General features: G+C 40.2%; 1 protein-coding gene across 14 annotated transcripts in view; it reads left to right on the top strand.

Moving 5' to 3' along the window:
* tenm3 (teneurin transmembrane protein 3) overlaps positions 1-23,058 on the top strand; it is a 308,707-nt gene that overhangs the window by 171,586 nt on the left and 114,063 nt on the right. For 9 of the 14 annotated variants that reach the window (XM_057332728.1, XM_057332730.1, XM_057332729.1 and 6 more), the window contains one exon: positions 15,988-16,194. The exons of the other annotated variants lie outside the window; for them this stretch is intronic. In XM_057332728.1, coding sequence (XP_057188711.1) covers positions 15,988-16,194 — 207 coding nt within the window. The remainder of the gene's footprint in view (positions 1-15,987; positions 16,195-23,058) is intronic. 14 annotated transcript variants of the gene reach the window in all.

Consider the following 23,058-nt stretch of genomic DNA (forward strand, 5'->3'; position numbering starts at 1 on the left):
CGTGGGCAGCTTCCTGAAAAGCTCCCCCACCCCGGTTGTAGCTCCCAGACTCTTTCTTTGGCAAATAAAGCCTGCAGGTACGAGCAGTATCCAGTGGTCACTGAATCTATCCAACACATTGAACAGAGCAAATCATGCCAGTGAATTCATATTCTATTTAATTACCAGTCAATTATCAATTCAGCCGGCGATTGCCAAGTAAATTAAATTTGCCGCACTGAAAGGAGAGGAGAGGAGAGGAGAGAAAGAAAGAAAAAGAAAGGAAGAGATCGAGGTCTCAAATGGTGTTTGGACGGAATGAGCGTATTCAATTTTAACCGAGGTTAAACCGAGTACAGCAGTGGAAATTTGAAAACGGAGGGAGCTTCGGGGAAGACCTTTAAAAACCCAGAAAGAAAGAAGAAAACAGTCTGTTTTAGTGGCTGTAACCAGAGCTGAAAAATGTCTGCAAAAAACAGAAGGCGAGTGGAAGAAAGAGATACACAGAGGTGAGGAGAAAAGTGATCCTGTAGGTGGAACTGCAGGCTCTTATCTGATGAGGAACAGCTATCATAAATATCCAGCTCTGCCATTACAGGAAACACATTTACACATGTTGATCTGAAGAGCACTCGGTCAAAACGAAACCGATTCCCTGTACGGGATCTGGTGTCTGATATACTGCTAGGTGATGGGGATCAAAAGGCAGAGCGAGATATTGATTCGCTCATTCTTATTCCCTTCTTGCAGGAAACTTTATATTGTTTGGCATTTTCTTCGCCGTGTAGGTATATTCATAGGAGCATGGGAAAAGATGATCCTATTTGCAGCGTTTAGATGTTGCTACATTGTGGGAATATTTGATCAATTATATCACTAATTCTCATCACTGAAATGCTAAATACTAAACATTGTCATTATTTCAAAACATTAAGTGTATTTATACATCATTCCAGTGTTTATATTTCAGAAATCTTATTTTTTTATGCGTTTATTTCCTCCTTAAAAATTTTAGTATGAACGATTCTCCAGATTTTATCTTCCGCCATAACTTAGAATCACCCAGCTGGTCTCACTAGACCCATAAAATCGACTCTTTTGGTTGGGTGTGTGCAACTTGACAGCCATGTTGTTTGTTGTCAGGATAAGATGTATTTTGAGGTTGTTTGAGGAAGAAGAACGCGCTCACGCGTGCATACATACACATCCACGCCCGCGCAGATGGGCTCTTTTGTGGAGAGCTTTATCAGGGATCTGAGGCGTGTTTACCACGGTTGTCTGACAGTGGCTCTCTAAGCCACGGATGTGTATCTAAAGGAGTGTGCTTGCCTGGATGTTTCGGGGCTCAATGGCCTCTGTTGAGATCCAGGCCAGATGCACGGGCACGCAACACCCGCCTCTCCATCTGACGCCCAGCATCTTTGCTGCAGACGCTCCACGGGGAAGTGTACATATTTTCTCGCCGCCAACAGACAGATGAAAGCCCCGTGTGCAGAGGTGGTAGAAGCATTCCGCCGACGTCCTCGCGCCTTCCTTCCTGCTGTGCTCATCTCTGGACAGATGTGTTTTCTCTCCATTGTTGGTCCGGGTGCGCGAGGCAGGTCTCTCTTTGTTTGCCGCCCAATCCACCATCCTCTCCCCCTCTCCTCTCAGCTGGTGCCATTTGAACATCTGCTCGCAGAGAATTGCCACCAACTAGACAACGATGGCATACCATTTTCCAAAGAGCCATGCTGGCTAAAAAAAGAGAGGTTTCTAACACCTCAGAGTATTGTGGCGGGGTGAGTTGTGCCAGCCAGCTGAGGCTGACCCTGAGGGGGCTTGACTGTATGGATGAGCCTCTGATATGTTGAGAGGATGTCTGATACCTCTGAATGACCCAGTTAAAGCACTGCTGTTACTCATTCATTTACAAAACAGTGACGCTGCCTGAAATATAAGACAAAAATATTACACGATATGATACTATTGAATATCCAACACAATCTCACTGGGATTTGTAACTATTTTATGATGTAGCTAATTCGTATACATTTGTATGGTGTCATTTGCTTTTGCGCTACTGATGGTTTAGAGGTGGGGCTTCAGTTTTGCTTTTTTCTAATAATCATACATTTTCCGTACTATTCACATTGTACGAATTAGCCACCTCATAAAATAGTTACAAATTCTGGTGCAAGATACTAAATGCTATTTTGAATATCACGACTCTTGGTACACTCGACCAATGGCATTTAAAGGGACAGTTCACCCAAAAATAAAAATGTTGTCATCATTTACTCACCCCCGAGTTGTTCCAAATCGCTGTATACATTTCTTTGTTCTGATGAACACAAAGTAAGATATTTAAGAAGGATGTTTGCTTTCCTACATTCTTCAAAATATCTTCTTTTGTGTTCACCAGAACAAACTAATGTATGGTAGTCAATGGTGGCCAAGAACTGTTTGGTTACAAGCATTCTTCCAAATATTTCTCATCAGAACAAAGAAATGAATACAGATTTGGAACAACTTGAGGGTGAGTAAATGATGACAACATTTTCATTCTTGGGTGAAGTATCCCTTTTAGGAACTAGCTGTATATTAGTGGTTATTGTCTCTCTAAAACTCTGTATTCATCAAGTTTGAAAACACTCGCATGTTCTAAATTTGTTTAGCGGCAAGTCTTATTTACAGTTCATAAATTAATGTATTGTTTGATGCAGAGCGCACTAGAGCACCCAAAGTGCTTGTTTGCCAATATTTCTGTTCTCTGTAAATGTTTATAATGTACAGTATATCCATATAAACAAGATCAAAACCAACTTCAGTTCATTGTTGTTCTCTATCTGAGAAACACAGAAATCGAGAGTCTAATTTAGTTCCTCCGTTACCGCGCAGGGACCTGCTTGTTCCACCGTGCACGATGATTTGTGATTGATGAATCCCCTCGACACTTCCGCTGCGGCCTGTTCCCGGCCTGCTCTCCCACAGTGACCGGCTTCACACCTCTGATTGGTCCCTGGCAGCGGTCTCATGTGGGCCGTATGGTAGGTGTGCTGCTCGTGTTGGCTGGTGGGGAGCTCCTAGACTGATTTTGTTATCGCTGGGGATGGAGATAATGAAAGGCTCTGGTGTTTGTGTACATGTGCATGTGAGATTACACCCTTCGAGAGGCCTCAGCCAGCTATTTTGCCCAGGAGGTTGCATTGGCGGTGCTGGTTGGTTTAATGCTGAGAGATTAGGCCTCTCCACAGAGGTAATTGCTCACAGCACGCTCTATTAAAGACAGAAGGAAGGAAAACTGCTATTTGGAGCAACGGCTAATTTATTATATGCTGTCCGGCTACGTCTTCATAGCACGGTGGCGGTACCTGCTCCATTGTGAAACGTACGAGCCCAATGTGTTTTAATTAGCGTCGTGTTTGTACACGGACACTCTTTGGCAGTGTCAAAGAAATGGTGCTTTTGTTCCTGGAAAAAGCATGTATTACATAGGTTTTTGAATGATTTCCCATCCGTGCTTGCGGGTCGATTCCCAACACTCCTAATGGCTCATAAAAATACCGCACCACAACATACTAAACGGCAAACTAAACTGTACTCACCCACAAAGTATGTCTGCAAATGCATTTTAGCCGAGGATCATCAAATGGCGAAATAACGGGGTGGAAATTTTGGCTTTTGTTTATTGATTTTGTGTGTAAGTGTGTGTGGATGTAGCCATGTGGTGTAGCTTAAAGAAAGTGGGAGCGGGTAGATGGCAAGATCAATAGCTCACCATTCGAGGCAGCACATTTTCTCTCTTTTTCACTGCATGCAAGGAAGCCATTGTGCCCGCTACTTCATTCCAAGCTCTTTTCCATTCTCGACAAACCTCTCACTTTTTTTAAAACTGTTGAAATTACCAGCTATCACAATGGCCTCGGTGTAAAGAGAGGTAATCAGCGTCACTCACCAGTCGCTCTTAAACTTTATTTAACAAGTCATTCATCTTAGTTTTGCCTCTAAAAACACGCTTGTGAAAGAGAAGGTGCTGCTTAACAGCACATGAAACGGCGCCGTAAAAGAGGCAAATGGCGACCAGCCACTATCTCTCGCTTTCTCTTTCACACATAAATGTGTCAGTTGTAATACTTTCTGTGTTTCTCCTAACCCCAATTCCTTTGTTGATTGCTCCCGTTCTGTCACCTAAAGCGGGTGGGTTGGATTAGGTCTTTTTCTCTGACCCCTCAGCTCAACCCTTCACCTCTGAGCGGGTCTTAACTACTTAAACCTTTTGATCTCAGTGGGCATCTTTATTAACTCGCCCGTGTCTTAGGAAGTCTTTTGTTGTCTTTGTATTTTACGGTGTAATAACCGAATGGATTTACTTAAGTCAATTGTCCTAATGTCTAATATTGCCAACATGCAATAGCACAGTCAATCTCTGCTGTTGCATTTGAGTTAGTGTTTGTTAGAAAAAATGGCTACCCTAGTTTGCATGACTTGCGGCTGATGTGTGAGTGGGTCAGACTTCATCCGAAGGGATGCTTTGTATGCTGGATTGGTGAGGAGGTTGGATTCGGGAGGCGCTAAGTTTAGAATGTGGGGGTGGCGAACTGGGGACCACCCTGACCTCCATCATCCTACTCGTGTTTCACAAATTATTCATAATAAATCTGTCTGTCTGTCTTTTTACTTTTGTGTTTGGACACTGATCCCCAGTGTGGGATCTCGTTGTGCTGTTTTTGGCCCTTTAGGTGCTTTAGTCTAACCAGCATCATAACCTTGGCCAGCAAGCTTCACCAGAAGGACCATGTTGGTTTACCATCATCGCCTGGTATGTTTTGCACCATCTTACATTTCTATACAGCCTATAGCTTGGAAGGGAGTTGATATAAACAGCTTATCTCCAGCTGGTGTGGATCGACCTGCTTTTGTTAACCACTTGGGCTGAACCCAGCAACATATTTTTGCATTTGTTAAATCCCTCATTCTGGCTCAGTTCTGAAACCCCCCAACACGACTCGGAATTCAAAACATCATGTGCCGTTCCCACCTCATTATACGCAGTGGTTAAAGGACTTTTCTTACAATACACAGAACTCCATATGTATGTGTGCGTTTACAATATCTGCATATGAAAGATCTCCACCAGCATCGTCTCTACATTTCTCAGCCGCAGAAGAAGAACACTCCCACTCTCTTTGGCTTTGCGGCAGCTAACCGCATCTGACCTATGGAGGGACCCTGCCCGCACCCTTTATTTCAATTCGGCGAGTGATTGTGTGTGTGTGTTACCAGGCTTTGCCCCCTGCTGTTCCCATTTGTTGGTTACAGCAGTAAACTGGGCAAGCCCTGGCTTTTTTAACAGCTCATGTGTTGATGAGCACTCCTTGGCTTTCATGAGCTAAAACGGGCCCAATTAGACTCGAGGCAGAACTCTTTGGAAATGTGGAAGCTTGTATGCACAAGTGTGTATTTATTATTTTTTATCTTGTTTATGAAATGTTGAAATGACCTTGTTGGTTAGCGGGTGTTGTTTTTGATGGTGGTAGAGCATTTCAGTTTTGCTCCAGTTGGAATCTTTTCATCCTGTCTTGATTTCAGCCATTTATTTACTGTCCTCCAACAGTCTCATATAATTCTTTGTTCTGGCTTTCTCGACTTATTTATTTTCGTACTGGGAGATTGGCGTTAACAACAGCTCGGATAACTTGATCTGATGGTGTCAAATTCTGTTATAATATCAAGAAACGGTTCACCTAAAATGAAAGACTCTGTTATCATTTACACATCTTGTTGCTTTACCTACAAATATTTCAAAACATCACTTTTTTTTCTGTGGATGAAAGACATTTCATACATGAGGGTTAAAATAATAGGGCAATTTCAGTGTTATGGATGTGACATTTTCAATCAAAACTTGAAATATAAATTCTCTCTGAATGTATTTATTACCTATATATTGAATCATCTGTTTATATACTAAACCCCTGATGATAAAGTTCATGCATAATGGATGTGACAAAAAGAACACTCATTTCTCAGAGACAACATACTTTGTAGGATTTCTGTGAATTAAAATGTACAAACCAGAAGCTGGCTGGCTCTTTAGACCACAAAATCCTTTTTCTTCATTTCATGTGCCCATTTATGAGAAATATGGACAGTTATGGAGGTGACAAAAAAGTTTTCATCTTAAAGTGGACATTTGCTTGGAATTGGCCAAACAGAATTTTCATTTTGAGAGAACTATCTCTTTCAAACTCGCTAAACGCACACGTCTGCACTGAAACGAATGCATTTTACTGCCACGACTGATTGTGAATTATTTATATATTGTCTTAGTTTTATAAGAGCGATTATGTGTCTAATCATACACTGGAGTTTGCTCTATTTATCAATGCTAGCCTATACAGTACACTCTCCGCACACTTCCGTCTGAACCATTAACATCGCCGCGGCATGAATCATTGTAAATCGAATAGTGCACTTTGTGCGGGAATGAAACACGGCTGTCTCCGGATCATAATGGCGGAATTATAGCTCTCCCCCATCATCACGCACGCGCTGAAGTCATCCCAAACCCAATTAAGGAGAATCCGTCTTCATTTGCCAGGTTTTGGAGGCTGACAGGCAGAGTGTCAGAGATGTGCTTCGGGATGTTTTCTTTTTGAGGGGAGGTGGGGGCCCGGATCACGGGGTGATCGATCACAGGAAGTTGGCCTAGAATTGAGGAGTGTTGTTGCGAACGGGGCTAAGACCTTAGATAACATCATCATTAGCCAGCAGACAGTCTCTAATGTTCAGGGTTTAAAATGGGCGGAGCAATCCGGAACAGCGCTCCGGCACTTTCGGTACAAATGAAAAAGTATTGTTAGTTTGTTTGCCAGTCCGTTCCACTTCCTGCGTGCTCCAGTCCAGTTTTTTCTTTCATCCGATTCACACATTCTTTCTCCATTTAGCAAGTGTAATCACTCAAAACCTTTATTACATTAAAGAGGCTACATTAGCTGAGGCTACGTATTCGTCTAGAGCGGCATGGGTGCCACGCCACACCCAGTCCTCGGCCCGCTCTCGCTGTGATAAAGTTACAAAAATATGCCTTCGTTTGAGCATGTTTTCTTTTTTACAGCATTACAATTTGTTCTGTTTTTATGTATATGATAAATATATTTAATTCAATTAATATTCATTGCATCAACGCACAGTTTGGTATTGTTGCTAATTAGCTTTACAGTAGATACATATTAATACGGGCAGTTGAGACATAAAGAAAAAAAACTGAAAAAATGTGAAATGTGTAGAATACATGGTGTTATAGAAAACATTATTGCACATTATCCCATAACATTTGCAAAATATATGTGTGTGGTACTGTCACAGATGGATTGAATGTATTTGTTTCCTCCGGGATGGGAGGAGTCGTCTTACATCATTACAAATGTTGTGTGTGTTATCACACTCGTGCATTGTTCTATCAACGAATCAGTGGCCTGTCTGCGCTCCGGAGAAAGCCTGGAGGAAATGAGTGCTGAGATGGAGAAACGAGAAGGGAGATGAAGTAGAATTAGATGTGTGATGATCTGAGAGAAGAGAGTAAGATAGACTGAAGGAGGAGAACTCAAGAGGAGAGAGAAGGAGAGTGCTATTGGTGTTTATGGATTTGCTCTCTTTTTTATTTCTGGGGCAACAAGGAATTTCTGGTCCTGCGAGGAGGAAGAAAAAAAAAGAACAAGCATAAGACAGTCTGAAAAGAGATGCGGAAGACAGAGAGCTGAGGCAGAGAGAAACAGAAAGCTCCGAGCAGTTTTTGATTGTTGTTGAAATATTGGCGTTTGCAGAGAACAGTGTTTGGTAATGAGGTTTAGACCTAGCGAGGCTGTATTCTCTAGTATTGATCATGCAGGACATCACCTCCTGGCTTACCTTAGCACTTAATAACATGTACAATATTTAATCACCTATTAATAATACCATTATGAAAAATCTTTAGCAGTTTTTAATTCATTTTTGCCTGATCACATATTCATTTGCGAGGGATATCATTCTGTCACATTGAAAATCAACATGAAATGGTGTTTGTAATGTATTTACAGTTGAACCAGGAAATTCAGTGAAAAAAATGTACGGTGAAATTGATTTTATTGATTGGGAATTTATTGGATTGTGATAGGACGACTAGTAAAACAGGATGGGCTGACTAAAGGGCAAAGGAAAGTTGTTTCAGGAGAAGCAGGTTATTGGATTTTGATTAAAAAAAAACATGACATGTTTGAAAAGCAAGCCTAAATATACATATTAGTATGTGAAAAGATAGAATGAATTACGCTTATATTTAAAAATATTATTTTGTGTTTTTTAAAAATATAGTAAAAGTGTATGTATGTATTTTTACAGTGATAAAGGTTTTTTTGAAAAAATCTAGAATTTAACACTAAATATTTATCATGATAAAATGTGTTTTGGTTTTCCCTTTTACACTAAACAAACAATTTGAAAAGGGAATTTCCCAAGTTATACTATTTATATAATTGAAAATAAAATAATTTATAAATTAAAGTAAAATAATTTACATTTTTAATGGATAAGTGCATACATATATTCTTTGGGTTTTTTTTATGTTAAGGTTTTCTCCTGCGAATAAAAAACACCCATTTTATAGAATAACTCCATTCACTTTTTATAGTCTGTTCACCTTTACTTGTAACATCCCAACCAAAGCATGCACACCCACGTACACTTAAAAGTAAAAAAAAGTACTTTACCCTCTTCGCTCGCAGTACTTTCCAAAGCACGGACAGCTCTCTGGTTGTCGACCGGTGAATCAGAGCGGGTGAAGACAGGTGTGTTGTTAATTCTGAGTGTGGCTAAGCTACTGTGAATCTATTTCCTGTTTCAGCAGCGTCAGAGCATGGGCCGTCTCTCNCGCACATAACATCTAACGAATGTTTAAATAAATACTTTTAGCCAAACTAAATGTTGTGGTGTAACGCATTATGACTATCAACGAATACTTAACAAACGAATTAAATAAAACGAAAGTGAAACTAAACATTAACTCGGACGCATCTACAGTGCCAACCTAAACGAGATTTAGAGCTTTAGTGCAAACTCTTTCTCAGCTTCACGTCCGCCCTCCGCTATACCCGTTTTCACTTCACATGTGAGCTGTGAATGGGTCTCACAAAGATATCTACAAAGAGAGGGGATGACGTCATTAACTAGAATTTATCGTTTATATCGCGGGAAGACTAATTCCTATCGTGTGGGGAATTTCTACCGGTATATCGCAAACGATATAATATCGCCCATCCCTACTTTACCCTCGGGTGAAGACAGGTGTGTTGTTAATTCTGAGTGTGGCTAAGCTACTGTGAATCTATTTCCTGTTTCAGCAGCGTCAGAGCATGGGCCGTCTCTCTCATGTTAGCCCAGCCAGAACAGGGGTCCCAGGTGTACGGGTATAAGTCTATCGCTTTCTTCGACCATTTTCGTGTTCCTCCTCTCTCTCCTTCTTTATCTGTTCCTCACCACTGAGGGACCATCTCGCTTCATTTCACATGTCGCCCAAAGGGGAAGAGGGGCCGTGGAAAAGAGAAGCTAGCTACAGAGAAAGAAAATGAAAAAGATAGATGGAGCGAAAGGAGGGAGGGCAGAAAGCGAGGGATACTGGAGGCATTGTTCCAGTCCAAGAGACACAAACAGTCTCGAGCTCTCTGGTGTTCAACCCGCATCTCCCCTGTGTGTGTGTGTGTGTGTGTGTGTGTGCGTGAGTGCGTGTGTGTTATAAGGCTATAATTCTACAGACAGGAATGAAAAAGGGTTAAAATGACACTGAAAGATCAATCTGATATGTAACCTCCTCTAATTTTCTCTTGTGCATTTTTCTCCATCTTTGCTTAGTCATTTTGCTTTTCTTTAATGTACTTAATAATATTGTTGTGAATTCTGCGTGTTTAAATACTGTATATAACAACGTCATTCAGATGGCGATGTTCTGTGAAAATTGATCGAAAATGATAAACGAATGACTTCACACTGTTTTCCAGCAAATATGTGTTTTTGAATTTATAGCTGTCAGGGAGTTAAAATGATTGAAATGCCTAATGTTGAGCTCCGGCACGAGTCTTGAGTACTAGTGTGTCTTCACAAACACTCATACACACACAGCAACACCCCTGAATGTCATTTCAAGTGTACTGCATCATGCTGTCCCCTGTGCGTTTCATCAAGTGTTTCTTCTACAAATGATTTGCGGTAAGACACGTCTAATGATAATTATACAGCATCCACTTATTATTCAAGTGACCAACAATTGTCATTACCATATGTCCATTAGCATCAGCACAACGATAGCGACGCATTAGTTATAATGGACGTTTAATCTCTAAAGGCGTCTAATCCATTCTCCATCTTTTCTTTGGTCTCCCATATGCAGTTCTCAGTTTGATGTAGCTTTTGTCGTGTGTTAGTCAGTGAGACCCCCCTGCGGGGGGTCCACACAGCCACTCGAAACTCTGAATCCAACTTCACATGGTTCTTTTTTCGTCCCATCTGATTCATCAAGTCGCTTTTTTTCTCAGGGGTTCATTTCATATGCATCAAAGTCTGTGTATGTGTTCAGCTTTTTGTCTGTGATATGTCAACAGCTCTTGTGAAACTCTCAACCCCTAATGGACCAGAGACATTATAAAGATGACTGAGAAATCATAAACTCAATATGGCAGCTGTAGCATTGCAAGTCCCGCCTTACAGTCATAAGAGCCAGTCATTTTTTTATGTGAAACGCATTCGGTTATTGAAATGTTATCTTGACAGACAGTCTAAAGGATGTCTTGTACCTACATAGAAAATACAGTAGCTGCTAGGGGGCATTACCAAGATGGCCGTCGAGGGCACTGACTTGCCTTAAAGAAACTTCAAGCTAGACCTTAATTTCGATATTTCTTAAACCCCACCCATTTCCTTGCCCCCTAGCATGAATTCATTTCTTTCCTGATTGTCAGAATATAAAAAAAATCTAACCACAGGCTTTGTGTGCGTACAGTATGTGTATGATTCGCACATTGTTCTTGTTGAGGCAAGTTACAAAGTGTGGCCTTCAGCCTTCTTTGTGCTCACTGCTGTCCACCGAGGACCAGAAAACAGACAAAGAGATGGAGAAAGAGAGAGACAGATGGTTAGTGATTTCAGCAACACGGCTTTTCTTAAGCGCTCCTGTTAGCACCGCGGCACGGGTAGCTATCGATTAGAATATGAAAACCTAGAGGCCTGCATATAAGATCGGGGATGAGAAGGCAGCAGAGAGCAGCGGATGAGACAGGTTGCACACACAGCATGCGCAGACACGCGCGGCGGCACAGGAAGTTGCTGATTAGGTTTGACCCAGTGTCAGGCGGAAAAAAAGAGAAGAATCCCAGGCAAAATCACACAAGGAGAAGGGGAAAAAATCAATGAATGACAAACAAGCACGTTTAGTTTACTGCCGTGGAATGATGAGGCTGTGGAAATAATACCCCGATCATTGACTGTGTGTGTTGGTGGGTGTTCGGATGGCTGTGGAACTGGATGCTGTATTTACAGGCTTCGGTTACGTGTGACGGTGGGCTTGTGCGTTGCTGTTAAATCAGTTTTTGAAAACGAAAAGTTCCCACTTTAAATTTTAATTAGATTTCAAAACCTCTGTGAAATGACTACAAATGCACACCTGCGACCACACGTTCTGTGTTAATGCGGTAGGTTGCAGTGTTGCTTGGCAACCGTAAACAGCCTAATGTTAGAGTAATATTAATGCTCATTTATTTAACATTTATACATTTAACAGATTTATATTTTTGTCACATTGCTACAGTTTCTACAGTGTTCTGCCAACCCAAAATCTTGGGGGGATTCATTGATTTTCACAACAATCACATTTTTCAGAGAGTCGTGTACCAATGTCGTGTACCAATACCGCTTTGTGTGCACCTGTGTTTGATTTTATGGTCTAGTCCGAGCGCTGAACTTTTCCGCAGCCGCGTCTTGGAACAAGGTTCCATTCAACCCTCCTTTATTTCCATTGTGTTTAGGAGTGGGTTTGTTTGTGTACTGGGAAAATAAAGAAAATAACACTTCCCTCCCGGCACCACAGCAGCTTCATCTCTCCAGCTTTCTCTTCTCAGCTTTAATTGACAGCTGCAATGGATTATGGGCCGTGTTCAACTTCTTCGTCTGCTCTCTCAAATCATTACACACGAGAGAGAGGGTCAATCTGTGTTTTATCTCCTCTCATGTGTGCGCATGTGTGTTTTCTAAAGGCATGCAGTAGAGAGTGCTGATGGAGCAGGTTGGCATGAAACCACAAACAGTGCTAGGGGTTGTCACACATAGAGAGAGAACGAAAGAAAGACAGAAGAGAGTGACTGAGTGAGAGAGAGAAAGAGAGAGAGGGGGGTGAATTTTAAGAAGCTACAAAAACAGCAGGATCACACAGTGGCCACTGCATTGACTTGCTCACTGTTACAGTGATTTCCCTTTAGTTCAGTGTATTGTTTATAAGAGACAGCTGCATCCAACTGAAACCAAAAAATGTGCTGTATTTTCTGCCACATATGCCAATATGGAGTGAATTAGGAAAATTATGTTGTAACTGTATGACACTGTATTTTACATTATTTTTATAGGGTAATTGTTTTGTACTTGTTAACATTAGTAAATGCTAATATGAACTAACAATGAGCAATATAATTTTTTAGCATTTATGATCTTTGTTAATGTCATTTAATGAAAATGGTCATGGAGCATTAACAGTTACAGCTTTTGGATTTTAAGAATGTATTCGTAAAAGCTGAAATTAAAATGAAATAATGTTATTAATGCCGCAGAACTATTGTTCATTGTTAGTTAATGTTAGCTAATGCATTAACTGATGTTTACCAGTAATATTTTTTTTTAGGACTGACATTCATATTTACTCTTTTTAACTGTATAATGCATTAATCAGCACTATCATAACGGTGGTTACAATTAATTATATTAAAATATTAAATTAATTTAAACTGTGCATGAGGCATTATTTATAATATAAAATATGTTGCCAAATTGTCTTTCATATCAGCGTAATGTATATTTAAGGATGTAGGGTTAATAACCCTTATTATTCCATTTTTGTGCTTTAGTCAGTCCGAGCTTAATACAACCAACACACACAAGCGTGTATCAGTGGCAGCACATAATGTTAATGGCACTTAATTTGTTGGTCGGGATGGGCAGGCTGGTGTGAGCACGGCTCCCACAGGACTCGCCTGTAATTGTGTTTCATATGATAAATATATAAATAAAGCTCCCAATAATTACAAAATAATCATTCTCCCTCGCTCTTTCTTTCTCTCTCTTCTCTCTCTCTCTCTCTCTCTTTCACACACTCATTCTGGATGTCTTTTACCTTTTCTATGCTCCTTCACGATGCATTGACTGTAAACAAAGGAAGGCTGTTAGGGTACATGCAGGACTATAAAACACATGCCGCAGAAGTGGAGGTGACTTTGCCGTCTCAGGAGTGAGTCCATTTCCATGAAAAGACGCTAGGAGCCAGTCATTTAATTATCATTCAAATACTGCTTTCACCTTTTGCCTTTGACTGCTCTCGGATCAGGGGTCCTAAACCATGTCTGATAAGCTTTTATTATATGTTAAATAGTGGCACTGAGCCCAGGTCACAGCGGTGTGACTGGCTATGCATATTCCTTAGAGGCTGCTTATAGGTTTGAGAGGTGATTATGTCGCTGTAAGACGAGCTTCAGAACTGTGTGAGAAAGGCAAAGAGCAAAGCCTTTTCTTACAGCAAGAACTATTGCATTTATGCACAGTAAAATTTTGATTTATTGTTCATTTGAAAATGTGATGTTATAGAAATTTTTCAAAAATCATGTTTTTTTTATTGTGCAATCAAAGTGCAGTTGGTTTGTTTTGATTTAAGCCATAATAACAAAAAAATACAGCTAACTAACACAATAAAAACATGATAACATAAAAAAGCATCACATAACCAAAAAGTAATCACATTTTGGAAACAAACTCTTCAAATATAGTTTACTATACAGTGAATTTTTACATGTAAATTTGTTTTATGTTTAGGTTTGCTTAATGTAATTGTATAAATAATAAAATGGATTTTAGTAGAAGCTCTATGTGGCTAACATTTAGTATGATTTCCAAAATAGATTATAATAATTTTTATTAAAATGAAACAATTAAATAACAAGCCACCTGTTCATATGGATGAAAGAGCGTTTTTAAGTATAGGGTCATTAGTTTGAAATTGCACATGTATTTTTTTTCTGTTTTACCGTACTCACGCACACACACATATATTATTTATTATGTCAACGTATTTGATAGAAAATGAACAGTGACGCAATAAGTTTCTGTAAGTGCTGTAATTGTTTGTGTGATCCCCATAGAAGGTTGTGACAGTACCAAATCATCTCTGCTGCATTTCTCCACTTGCTAAATATGTTAATGTAGTGATTTCTTCTATTTCGGGCACTATGGCATTTCTGCGAGGTCTTGGAGATGTTAGCGTGTCTCTAATAGGATCGGTCACAAACATGAACCCTGCACGATCTAATGTGTTGTGTCTTATTAACTCACTATCATTCAATTCAACGTAATTTAATGTTATAGCGTGTTTACAATTTGCATTGCTTCAAAGCAGCTATACAAGATAAACCAATGTTGAACACACACAAAAACAATAAAAAAATCTGATAAACCTTTAAAGTAATATGGAAATTGTCATGCATTGCAACACATTTCTTCTCACTTTTTTTCTCACTTCTCACATTTCTTCTCTATAGAAACTCTTAAGTCTCTTAAAAGTCCTCCTCGCTACTCCTAATATTTTGGACCTTAAGAACTCTTTTAAGGGTTAAGATGCGTTATGAATTTCTTTTTTCTTTTCTAGGATCTTTTCTGTAATTTTAAGGGGAAACGCCCACATTTCTAAGAATTTTCTTAGAATTTTGTCACTAGGATTTTTCATGAATGCGGGCCCTGATTATTTGTTTGTGTGCGCGTGTGTGTGTGTGTGTGTGTGTGTGTGTTCATGTTTGTATATCCCGGTGGGGACCCAAACCTGAATACACACCAACACATGGGGACTCGTGTCACCGTGGGGACCAAAATTGAGGTCCCCAGGGGCAAAAAAGCTAATAAATTGTACAGAACAATATTTTTTACAAATCTAAAAATGCAAATATTGTTCTATGATCTTTAGGTTTAGGGTTAGGGATAGGGGATAGAATATACAGTTTGTACAGTATAAAAACATTACGCCTATGGACTGTCCCCACGGGGATAGTCAACCAAAGCCTGTGTGTGTGTGTGTGTGTGTGTGTGCGTGCGTGCGTGCGTGCGTGCGTGCGTGCGTGCGTGTGTGTGTGTGCAACAGTGTCCATTTGTTAATAGCTAAATTGATGGTAAATGTACTAGAAGCGGTAGAACATCAGGGATGAAGATAAAGTTTATTTGGCACCCATGGAAAGTGTGTGTGTATTTGTCTGTCTGTTTCAGCTGGGCAGAGAGGGAGAGAGAGAGAGAGAGAGAGAGAGAGAGTGGGGGTTCTTGGTCTCATAACTTCATGCAAACTTTCCAGTGTTATAGCCTTAAAGACAATTGTGGGTATTGTGGAAAACATTTCCAACTTCATGAAACCACAGCTAGTGGAGCAAAACAATAACAGCAACAGAATACTTAATCATACGGACCATAAACCTTCATTCTTTGCTATTTGCTATTGTTTGTAGTTATGGAGATTTTCTGTTCACGCTGTTTACCTTTTATCTATCATTTTATAGACCGCAATTTGAAATAAAAGACCAAATACAACCTTTACAAAAATCTACTTTTTTGTAAACATATTTTATTTTAATTTATGTTAGTTTCTTTACTTTTCATCATTTCGAGTAATACAGTTTTCTCAGTTTTATTTTTTCATAGCTATTTTTAGCATTTGTTTATTTTTGGTTAGACATTGGTTTAAAGTGGCTTTCTTTTCTTTAGGTTCTCCCATGCCATCCTCTCTCTCCAGTCCATCAGTCACTGAGCATTCCCATTCTCAACCACCCTCACCCAATCTCCATGACAACCAGAGTTCCCTCTTAAGTAATGCCACCACGCAGGCGGCGCAGGACTCTGATTCGGAAGAGGAGTACGTGGCCGCTCACTATAGACCGGTAATACAGCCTGGCCCCAGCCACAGCTGTAATGGTAAGATGACCATTTCTCTCTCTCTCTCTCTTTCCGTGTCTGTCTTTCTTTCTCCCCCTGTTTCCGAAACAAGAAAAGCGTAAAGACTGCGTGTTCCCAGTGCAAACCACTGGAGTGAACTGTATGCAGACCTTGCGGAAAGTTTTATTGGAGAATGTCACATCCAATCAACGGTGCTCAACCTCGAGGTGGATTAGGGGGTTTTTAACCGGTTTTGTCTTTAAAATGACTCTGGACCTCGAATTGCGCTCTTAAACCAATTTTGCATGCTCAAAATCATATTCGGCAGAAAGCCACTAGTTTTGATTCGCCTGAACTTTGATTGAAACGTCAACGTGAAACGCGGAGGGTTTAAAAATAAGCACCGAACAGCGTGCGAGTGTGTTTTTACTCGGGGCTCATTCTGTTTTATGTGTTCTCTTTCCATCTCTCCAGCAGCTATGCTCAGAGCCTCCTCCTGTTTTTGTTTTCGTCTTATTTTCTCTCCGTGAACACTAACACAAACAAACACTCCACTGGTGTGTACTTGTCCTCATGCTCCGTGACCTCGTTGTCTTTGTTGGAGAGCCTTAGGAGCTCCAGCTGCCTTCATCAACATCATCTTTAGTCCCACCAGCCGATCTTTCAGCTGACTTGGAAGATTCATTTACAGAGTTGTTGAGAATCAGACGCAGTCGCTGTGTTTGTGACAACGTGCCTCAGCAGGTGGCGCAGTAACAGTCACAGCTCCTCAACCCATCTACACAGTTAATGACCCTGCCGATTTGGAGACAGTTGGTGGGACGGATTGCTTTTAGTCAGAAAAATAGTCCCACCCTAAACTTACGCACATGACTAAACCAATGATTCTGTTTCTGTTCTGTGCTAGTTTGGATGTATAAACGGCAATCTTTTGATAGTCCCACAGAGCCATAGTGTTCATATATTTTGGGAAAATCAGTCTGTTAAAGGGATAGTTCACTCAAAAATAAAAATGCTGTCATCATTTACCCACCCTCTTGTCATTTCAAACTTGTATGACTTTCTTTCGCCTCCAGAACAACATTCGCCTCCAAACAACATTTACCAACATTCTTCAAAATATCTTCTTTTGTGTTCCGCAGAAGAAATAAGGCCATACAGATATGAAATGACAAGAGGGTGAGTTAATGATGACAGGATTTTCATTTTTGGGTGAACTATCCCATTAAGCTGCTATAGGAGATGGTTTACACATCAGATTTAAATAACTAATAAAATAAGAAAGCGGAGGGAGAAGAGCGAATTTATTAAACATAAATCTTTTTTTTTTAATAAAGCTGCGCACAACATGTCATTTCTACAGCAAGCCCTCAATGGACAAATACACAATCACACATATTCAAAGAGTAAAGCTACTCCAAAACTGCATCGTCATTCAGTCTGTTACAGTTCATACGGTGCCTTCATTTCATAATTTGCCGAGTTTCAAGTGAGAGGCTTTCGTTTAGTTCTCATCTAAGAGAAGTTGCTCTGCAAATGCGAGTTAGTCGGCACGGAGACGTCTGGCTTACAAACCGTAACAAATCTATAAGTACATCTGAAACAAATACACGAATGGATACTTCATGCAATCCAGAACTTACTGTATCTACTGTTCATTATAACCAGCCAGGAATCCCATATCGCCGCTAGACCTGCCAAAGATCGACTTTCTTCACTCTGCGTTGTTGACATTGGTGTTGATGTATTCTTACCTCTAAAAGCCTGCCTTAAACAGAAACATTTCATTTGCCCTAGTATTTTTCCGTAATGGGCATGATTACATTTGCTTCATGAGGGGAATGCGCAGACGTTTCCCTGCCATTGTTTATTCGGCAGAATAACATAGCAAATCGAATTTAAGACCCTCCTCTGCACGATCCTTAAATTCTGCGGCGCACGATGAAGTTGTTTTAAGAACACTTTAGGGCAAATATAACTTGATGTCTTTATGCAGCGACACCAGGACGGTTGGCAGACGTTAGTTTTGTGCTCAAACCGACCACACATATCCTCGTGTTTACAGTACGCAGCCCTTAAAGGAATACCTCCCTTTTCCCGCGTGCGCTGGCATCCATTCTCTAATCAAAAGCAGCTCCGGTTAAGGGGAAAAAAATCGGTGTCAGGCTGCTCATAATGGATGAGCTTTTATCTGAAGTGAGGGCCTTTCTCGATAGCCATCTGGACTTAAGGCGACGTGGGCATGACTAGGAAACCCCAAGCTTACCGCCAATAAGTCTTTTAGGCCGACTCACGTGTTGCTGTCAAGTGGGGATCGGGAAGCACTCCAAGCCCTGACGTCTCATCATTTGAAGCGATCATCGATATTTGTAATGAGTGGAGGTGCTGTTGCTGATCGTTGCGGAGATGCAAGCTGCCCGGCCCACTTAGCAGATCAAACAGGAATTGGGGTGGAGAGAGAAAGAGAGAGAGGAGGGAGGTTGAAAAAAAGGTTCCACCTCACATCCTCAGAGGCCAGGTTTTAATAGTCTGAGAGTAGACAGCAGGTCAGTGCGCCGGCTCCTGTCTGCAGACCTCCATATTAAAGACATGAACTCAGGCAGAACAAGAACGAGAGAAAGAGGAACGGGAAAGACAGAGAAATAGAGAGGTGGGAGGGAGGGACGAGTCGAATTGACGGAATGAATACAGAAAGGCAACTTGGGTCAGGGATCTTGATTTTCTTTTTGAATGAGACCGTGATTTAGCCATGCAGAGGTTATTAGTGTATTAAAACCTAAAGTTCTTATTATTTTTACATTTATTTTCTATGAGTTTTGCCATTTTTGTCTGAATACATTTTCTAGCATTTCTGGGATTGTGTAAAATACTAGGGATATAGAATCAAAATGTAAAAAATAATCAAATAAAATGTCAGAAAATGTAATCGCATCACCATATCAGATTTTCACTAAACAATTATCATGGCCATAAGAATATTATAGTGATATCTGTTGGTTTCTTTTATAAAGAAGTAAATAATGCCATTAGTCATATTTATCTTAAATTTTGTTTATTGTGTTTTTGCTCTTTTTGGTCAATGAATCATACTCAAAATACGAGTCGAGTGAGGCAGAGAGACCATTGTGGCTGTTAAGGAAAAACTTCAAACAGTTGCTGAATTTTTTATGGTATTTAACATATGTGTAGAATTTACCTCGATATTGGAAGTCTTGCGTTTTAATATCACGGTTATTGACAATACCGGTATATTGTAGCACCCCTACACTCGAAAAAATCCTGGGTTATTTTTTCTACCCAAAGGCTGGGTTGAGCCATTTGGGTCATTTTGGGGGGTTATTTTGTCAGTCCTGGGTAGTTTTTGGTAGTTCTGTGTAACCCAAACGCTGTGTTATGCTCTGTGTCATTTTCGCTGAGAGTTGGATTAATGCGCCCCCTCCCCCACCCAGACGCATTAACCCAGCTCATTGGGTCAAATCAACTCAGCTCACCGCAGCTCGAGCTGTCTGAATTCGAGGTGGAAGTTAAAGGCGATAGGCAGAAAAGCTGCATATTATTTCCTTTATTTAGTTACTAAATGTATTTTTAAGAGTTATTTAGACGAGAATGTATGTGTTTAAAGTTCAAATCTGTAGTCGGTTAATAAGATAGCGTCTGTTTAAAGTTCCAGTCTGTGAAATCTAACGGCAAGGTTGCGAATTGCAACCAACCGCTCAGTCCACCCCTCCCGTTCGAAACACTACGACGGCTGACGGAACATGGCGAATTATATGCGAGGGGACCCCGCGGTGTATGTAGATAGAAATAGCTCGTTCTAAGGTAAGAAAATCTTAACGCTTCATTGTGTAAGCTCTCTATACACATCTGAAGACTTAGTTGTGTATATTATATTGCATTTCTATCAATAGATCCTCCAAAAACTTACACAGCTTGGATGTTTTCGGAGACGTGAGCTTCAGGGAACCACCGAGTGCTCGGCGCTCATGTATCCCGCCTACGCAACAATCTCACCTCGCAAGTCCTTCTGAAATTCACCGCTGGCTCTGATATCTGTAACGTTAGCAGTTAAGCTAGTTTTGAAATAGTATTAATTTTGAGCATATATCTAACGGTCATAAAATAAAAATACTAATATATATAAAATACTACTATCTGTCTCTGTTTATTGTACAAAACTATCACCAAATAAAAGACTCTAATGCAGAGTGGCGTTAAAGCGAGCCTGCGCACCCGGAATGATGCGCTTAATGCATTCGCTTCTTTATTTACAGTTATGCGCATCCCGGACGCACAATGATGCCCTTAAAGCACCTACTCCTTCTGAAGTCCCGGGGATCATTTTGCTAATAGTTAGAACACAACGAGAAGAGATGATATGTTACATGTTTAACACACAGTGCGTTGCATCAATCCGACAGTATACAGTTAAATCAGAGGTTTAAAAAGAGTTATTTCATATGAAGACGCAACATATTCAGACCGCTTCCAGTGCTTCTAATAAGCTAAGCTATACTCAGCGAGTAACGTTAACTCACAGTCTCTAGCAAAATACATTTTAAACAAAACCATAGACTATCATCTTGTCATTATGAAGAATAATGAAAACATTGGAACATCTTGGAAAGAGTAGCGTCCTGACCGTCACCGTACACACGCATGCTGACAGTGGAGATTGACAGGCAGCACCAGCGGAGGTCAGAGTTTCTTAATTACGCTATAATGGTTTATTCCTCGCATAAAGCTATCGAATGACATAAAAAGTGCATTGGTGGTTTCATGATAGTCAGTCCTTTTTGAAGCTTAAGAGTAATTTATGCAGGGTCACAATCTGCAAAGGTTCACATACACTAACTTACACTAGTACAATAGCGTTAATGTAAATCATTAATGTAAAGCGTAGTTTTACATTACAAAAAAGTAATTTATTATGAAAGTCTACATCTACGTGCCCCTCTCCGTCCGTGTGCGATTGCGTGTCCATGCTGTGATGATCGCATTCCGGGGGTTACATTAGGGGGAATTCCTCCGTCCATTCACTAACTTACTGCATCCGAGGCTCTCGATCGCTTTTTGTCGGGTGAATTATACTTTCTCTTGTTCTGCTGATTAATTTACACAGGCCCGGGAACAGAAACTGCTATTACAGCAGATAAACATAAATAATACGAAGCGTCGACGCATTTCACGCACGTCGACGACGTCGACGCGTCGTTGCAGCACTAGTAATGTACTAAAAATAATTAGAGAAAAATAAAGCTAATACAATGTTGATCATTTGTTTATCATGTATTTATTTAACTTTAAAAGATTATTTTAAAAGGAATACAAAAAACATTTGAAAATATAACCCATTAATGAAATCAAATTAACCCAGTATTTTTGTAAGAAATAACCAATTTTGGGGTCGAAAAACAACCCATTTCCTCGGTTAAAATTAATAACCCAACTTCTTGGGTTAGTTTAACCCCAAATGTGTTCTGTCCTATATTTTCCCAGCAGCTGGGTTAAAAACAACCCAAGTTGGGTTGTTTTTAACCCAGTGTTTTTTAGAGTGTAGCAAATTTATCCTGCTAAACTTCTATGTATAAACTTTCCTTTTTTTATACATGTTCAGAAAAAAGGGCCACACAATCAACACGTCAGTGTCAGCCGGTCAAGACTCACTCAAAACACACAATAGACATCAAGGAGATGGACAGAAAGACAGCGAACAAAAGCTATGTCCGTCGAGAGCGATTACTCTCCCTCTGCGTAACCCATCCAACACGGACTCTTGTTGTCAATTAGCCAGCCGGGGGGCCGAGTGAAGCTGCCAGTGTACCGTGGTGCAGACTTTCTGAAACTGAGCCTTGGGTCGCCGGGCCTGTCGAGCTCCTCTTCCCTCACGCACCGATTGCTATTGTCATGTGCAGCGGGCATGAAAGCAGCAATTTTATAGCACAGGAATTCCAATAACGTTTACCGGAGCCGATGGAGGAGCCCAACTCCCGTGCCTTGTTCACTCATGCCACGCGGGTTGCTTAAACTCCACTGTTTCTGTCCTTCTGGCTTCTTTATTTCTCCTCTTTCTTCCCAACTTTCTCAAAATAGGAGGTGAACGGGTAGAGAAATATGGCTTGCGGGCCACAGTTTAAATTAGCAGGCCAAATCAGTGCCTGCTGGAAAACAAACAGCAGTGTGCAGTGAGAGATTTCAGAATGATCCGGCTCCAGATGGAGGGCAGTAACAGTTGAATAGGGCTGTAAAAGTTGATGAATCAGGGCTGGATTCGGATCAGAAGCACCGTTGTATCAAAGGGTGCCTTTTTATGGTAAATGGAGGTGTAGGGGGTTAGATCAGGATAGAATAACATAACTGAAAATACATTGTGGGAGAAGTTCGATCTTGGAGGCGTTTCGGTTAGGTCTCCACCGCTAGCATTGCACATCTCATTACACTTTGGTCAAGGGTAAATATTAGGGCTGTCAAACGATTAATCGCGATTAATCGCATCTAGAATAAAAGTCTGTGTTTACATAATGTATGTCTGTGTACTGTGCATATTAATTTTGTATTAATAAACACATACATGTACACAAACATGTACAGTATATTATAGAAAATGTTAACATTTATTTATATTTGCCAATAATTTAAATATGTAAATGTTTATTAATATTAATATTTTATTTTTTCTTAAATAAATGTGTATGTTTTTATAAATACAAAATTAATATGCACAGTACACAGACATACAGTATGTAAACCCAAACTTTTATTCTGGATGCGATTAATTGTGATTAATCGTTTGATAGCCCTGGTAAATATATTTATTATATTGTTATACAATTTAATATTTAAACTGTATAAGTTTAGACAATTGTAACCGAGTATACAGTATGTTTCTGACAATCAATAACGGTT

The sequence above is a fragment of the Triplophysa rosa genome, linkage group LG4, assembly GCF_024868665.1.
Source record: "Triplophysa rosa linkage group LG4, Trosa_1v2, whole genome shotgun sequence".
NCBI lineage: Eukaryota > Metazoa > Chordata > Actinopteri > Cypriniformes > Nemacheilidae > Triplophysa > Triplophysa rosa.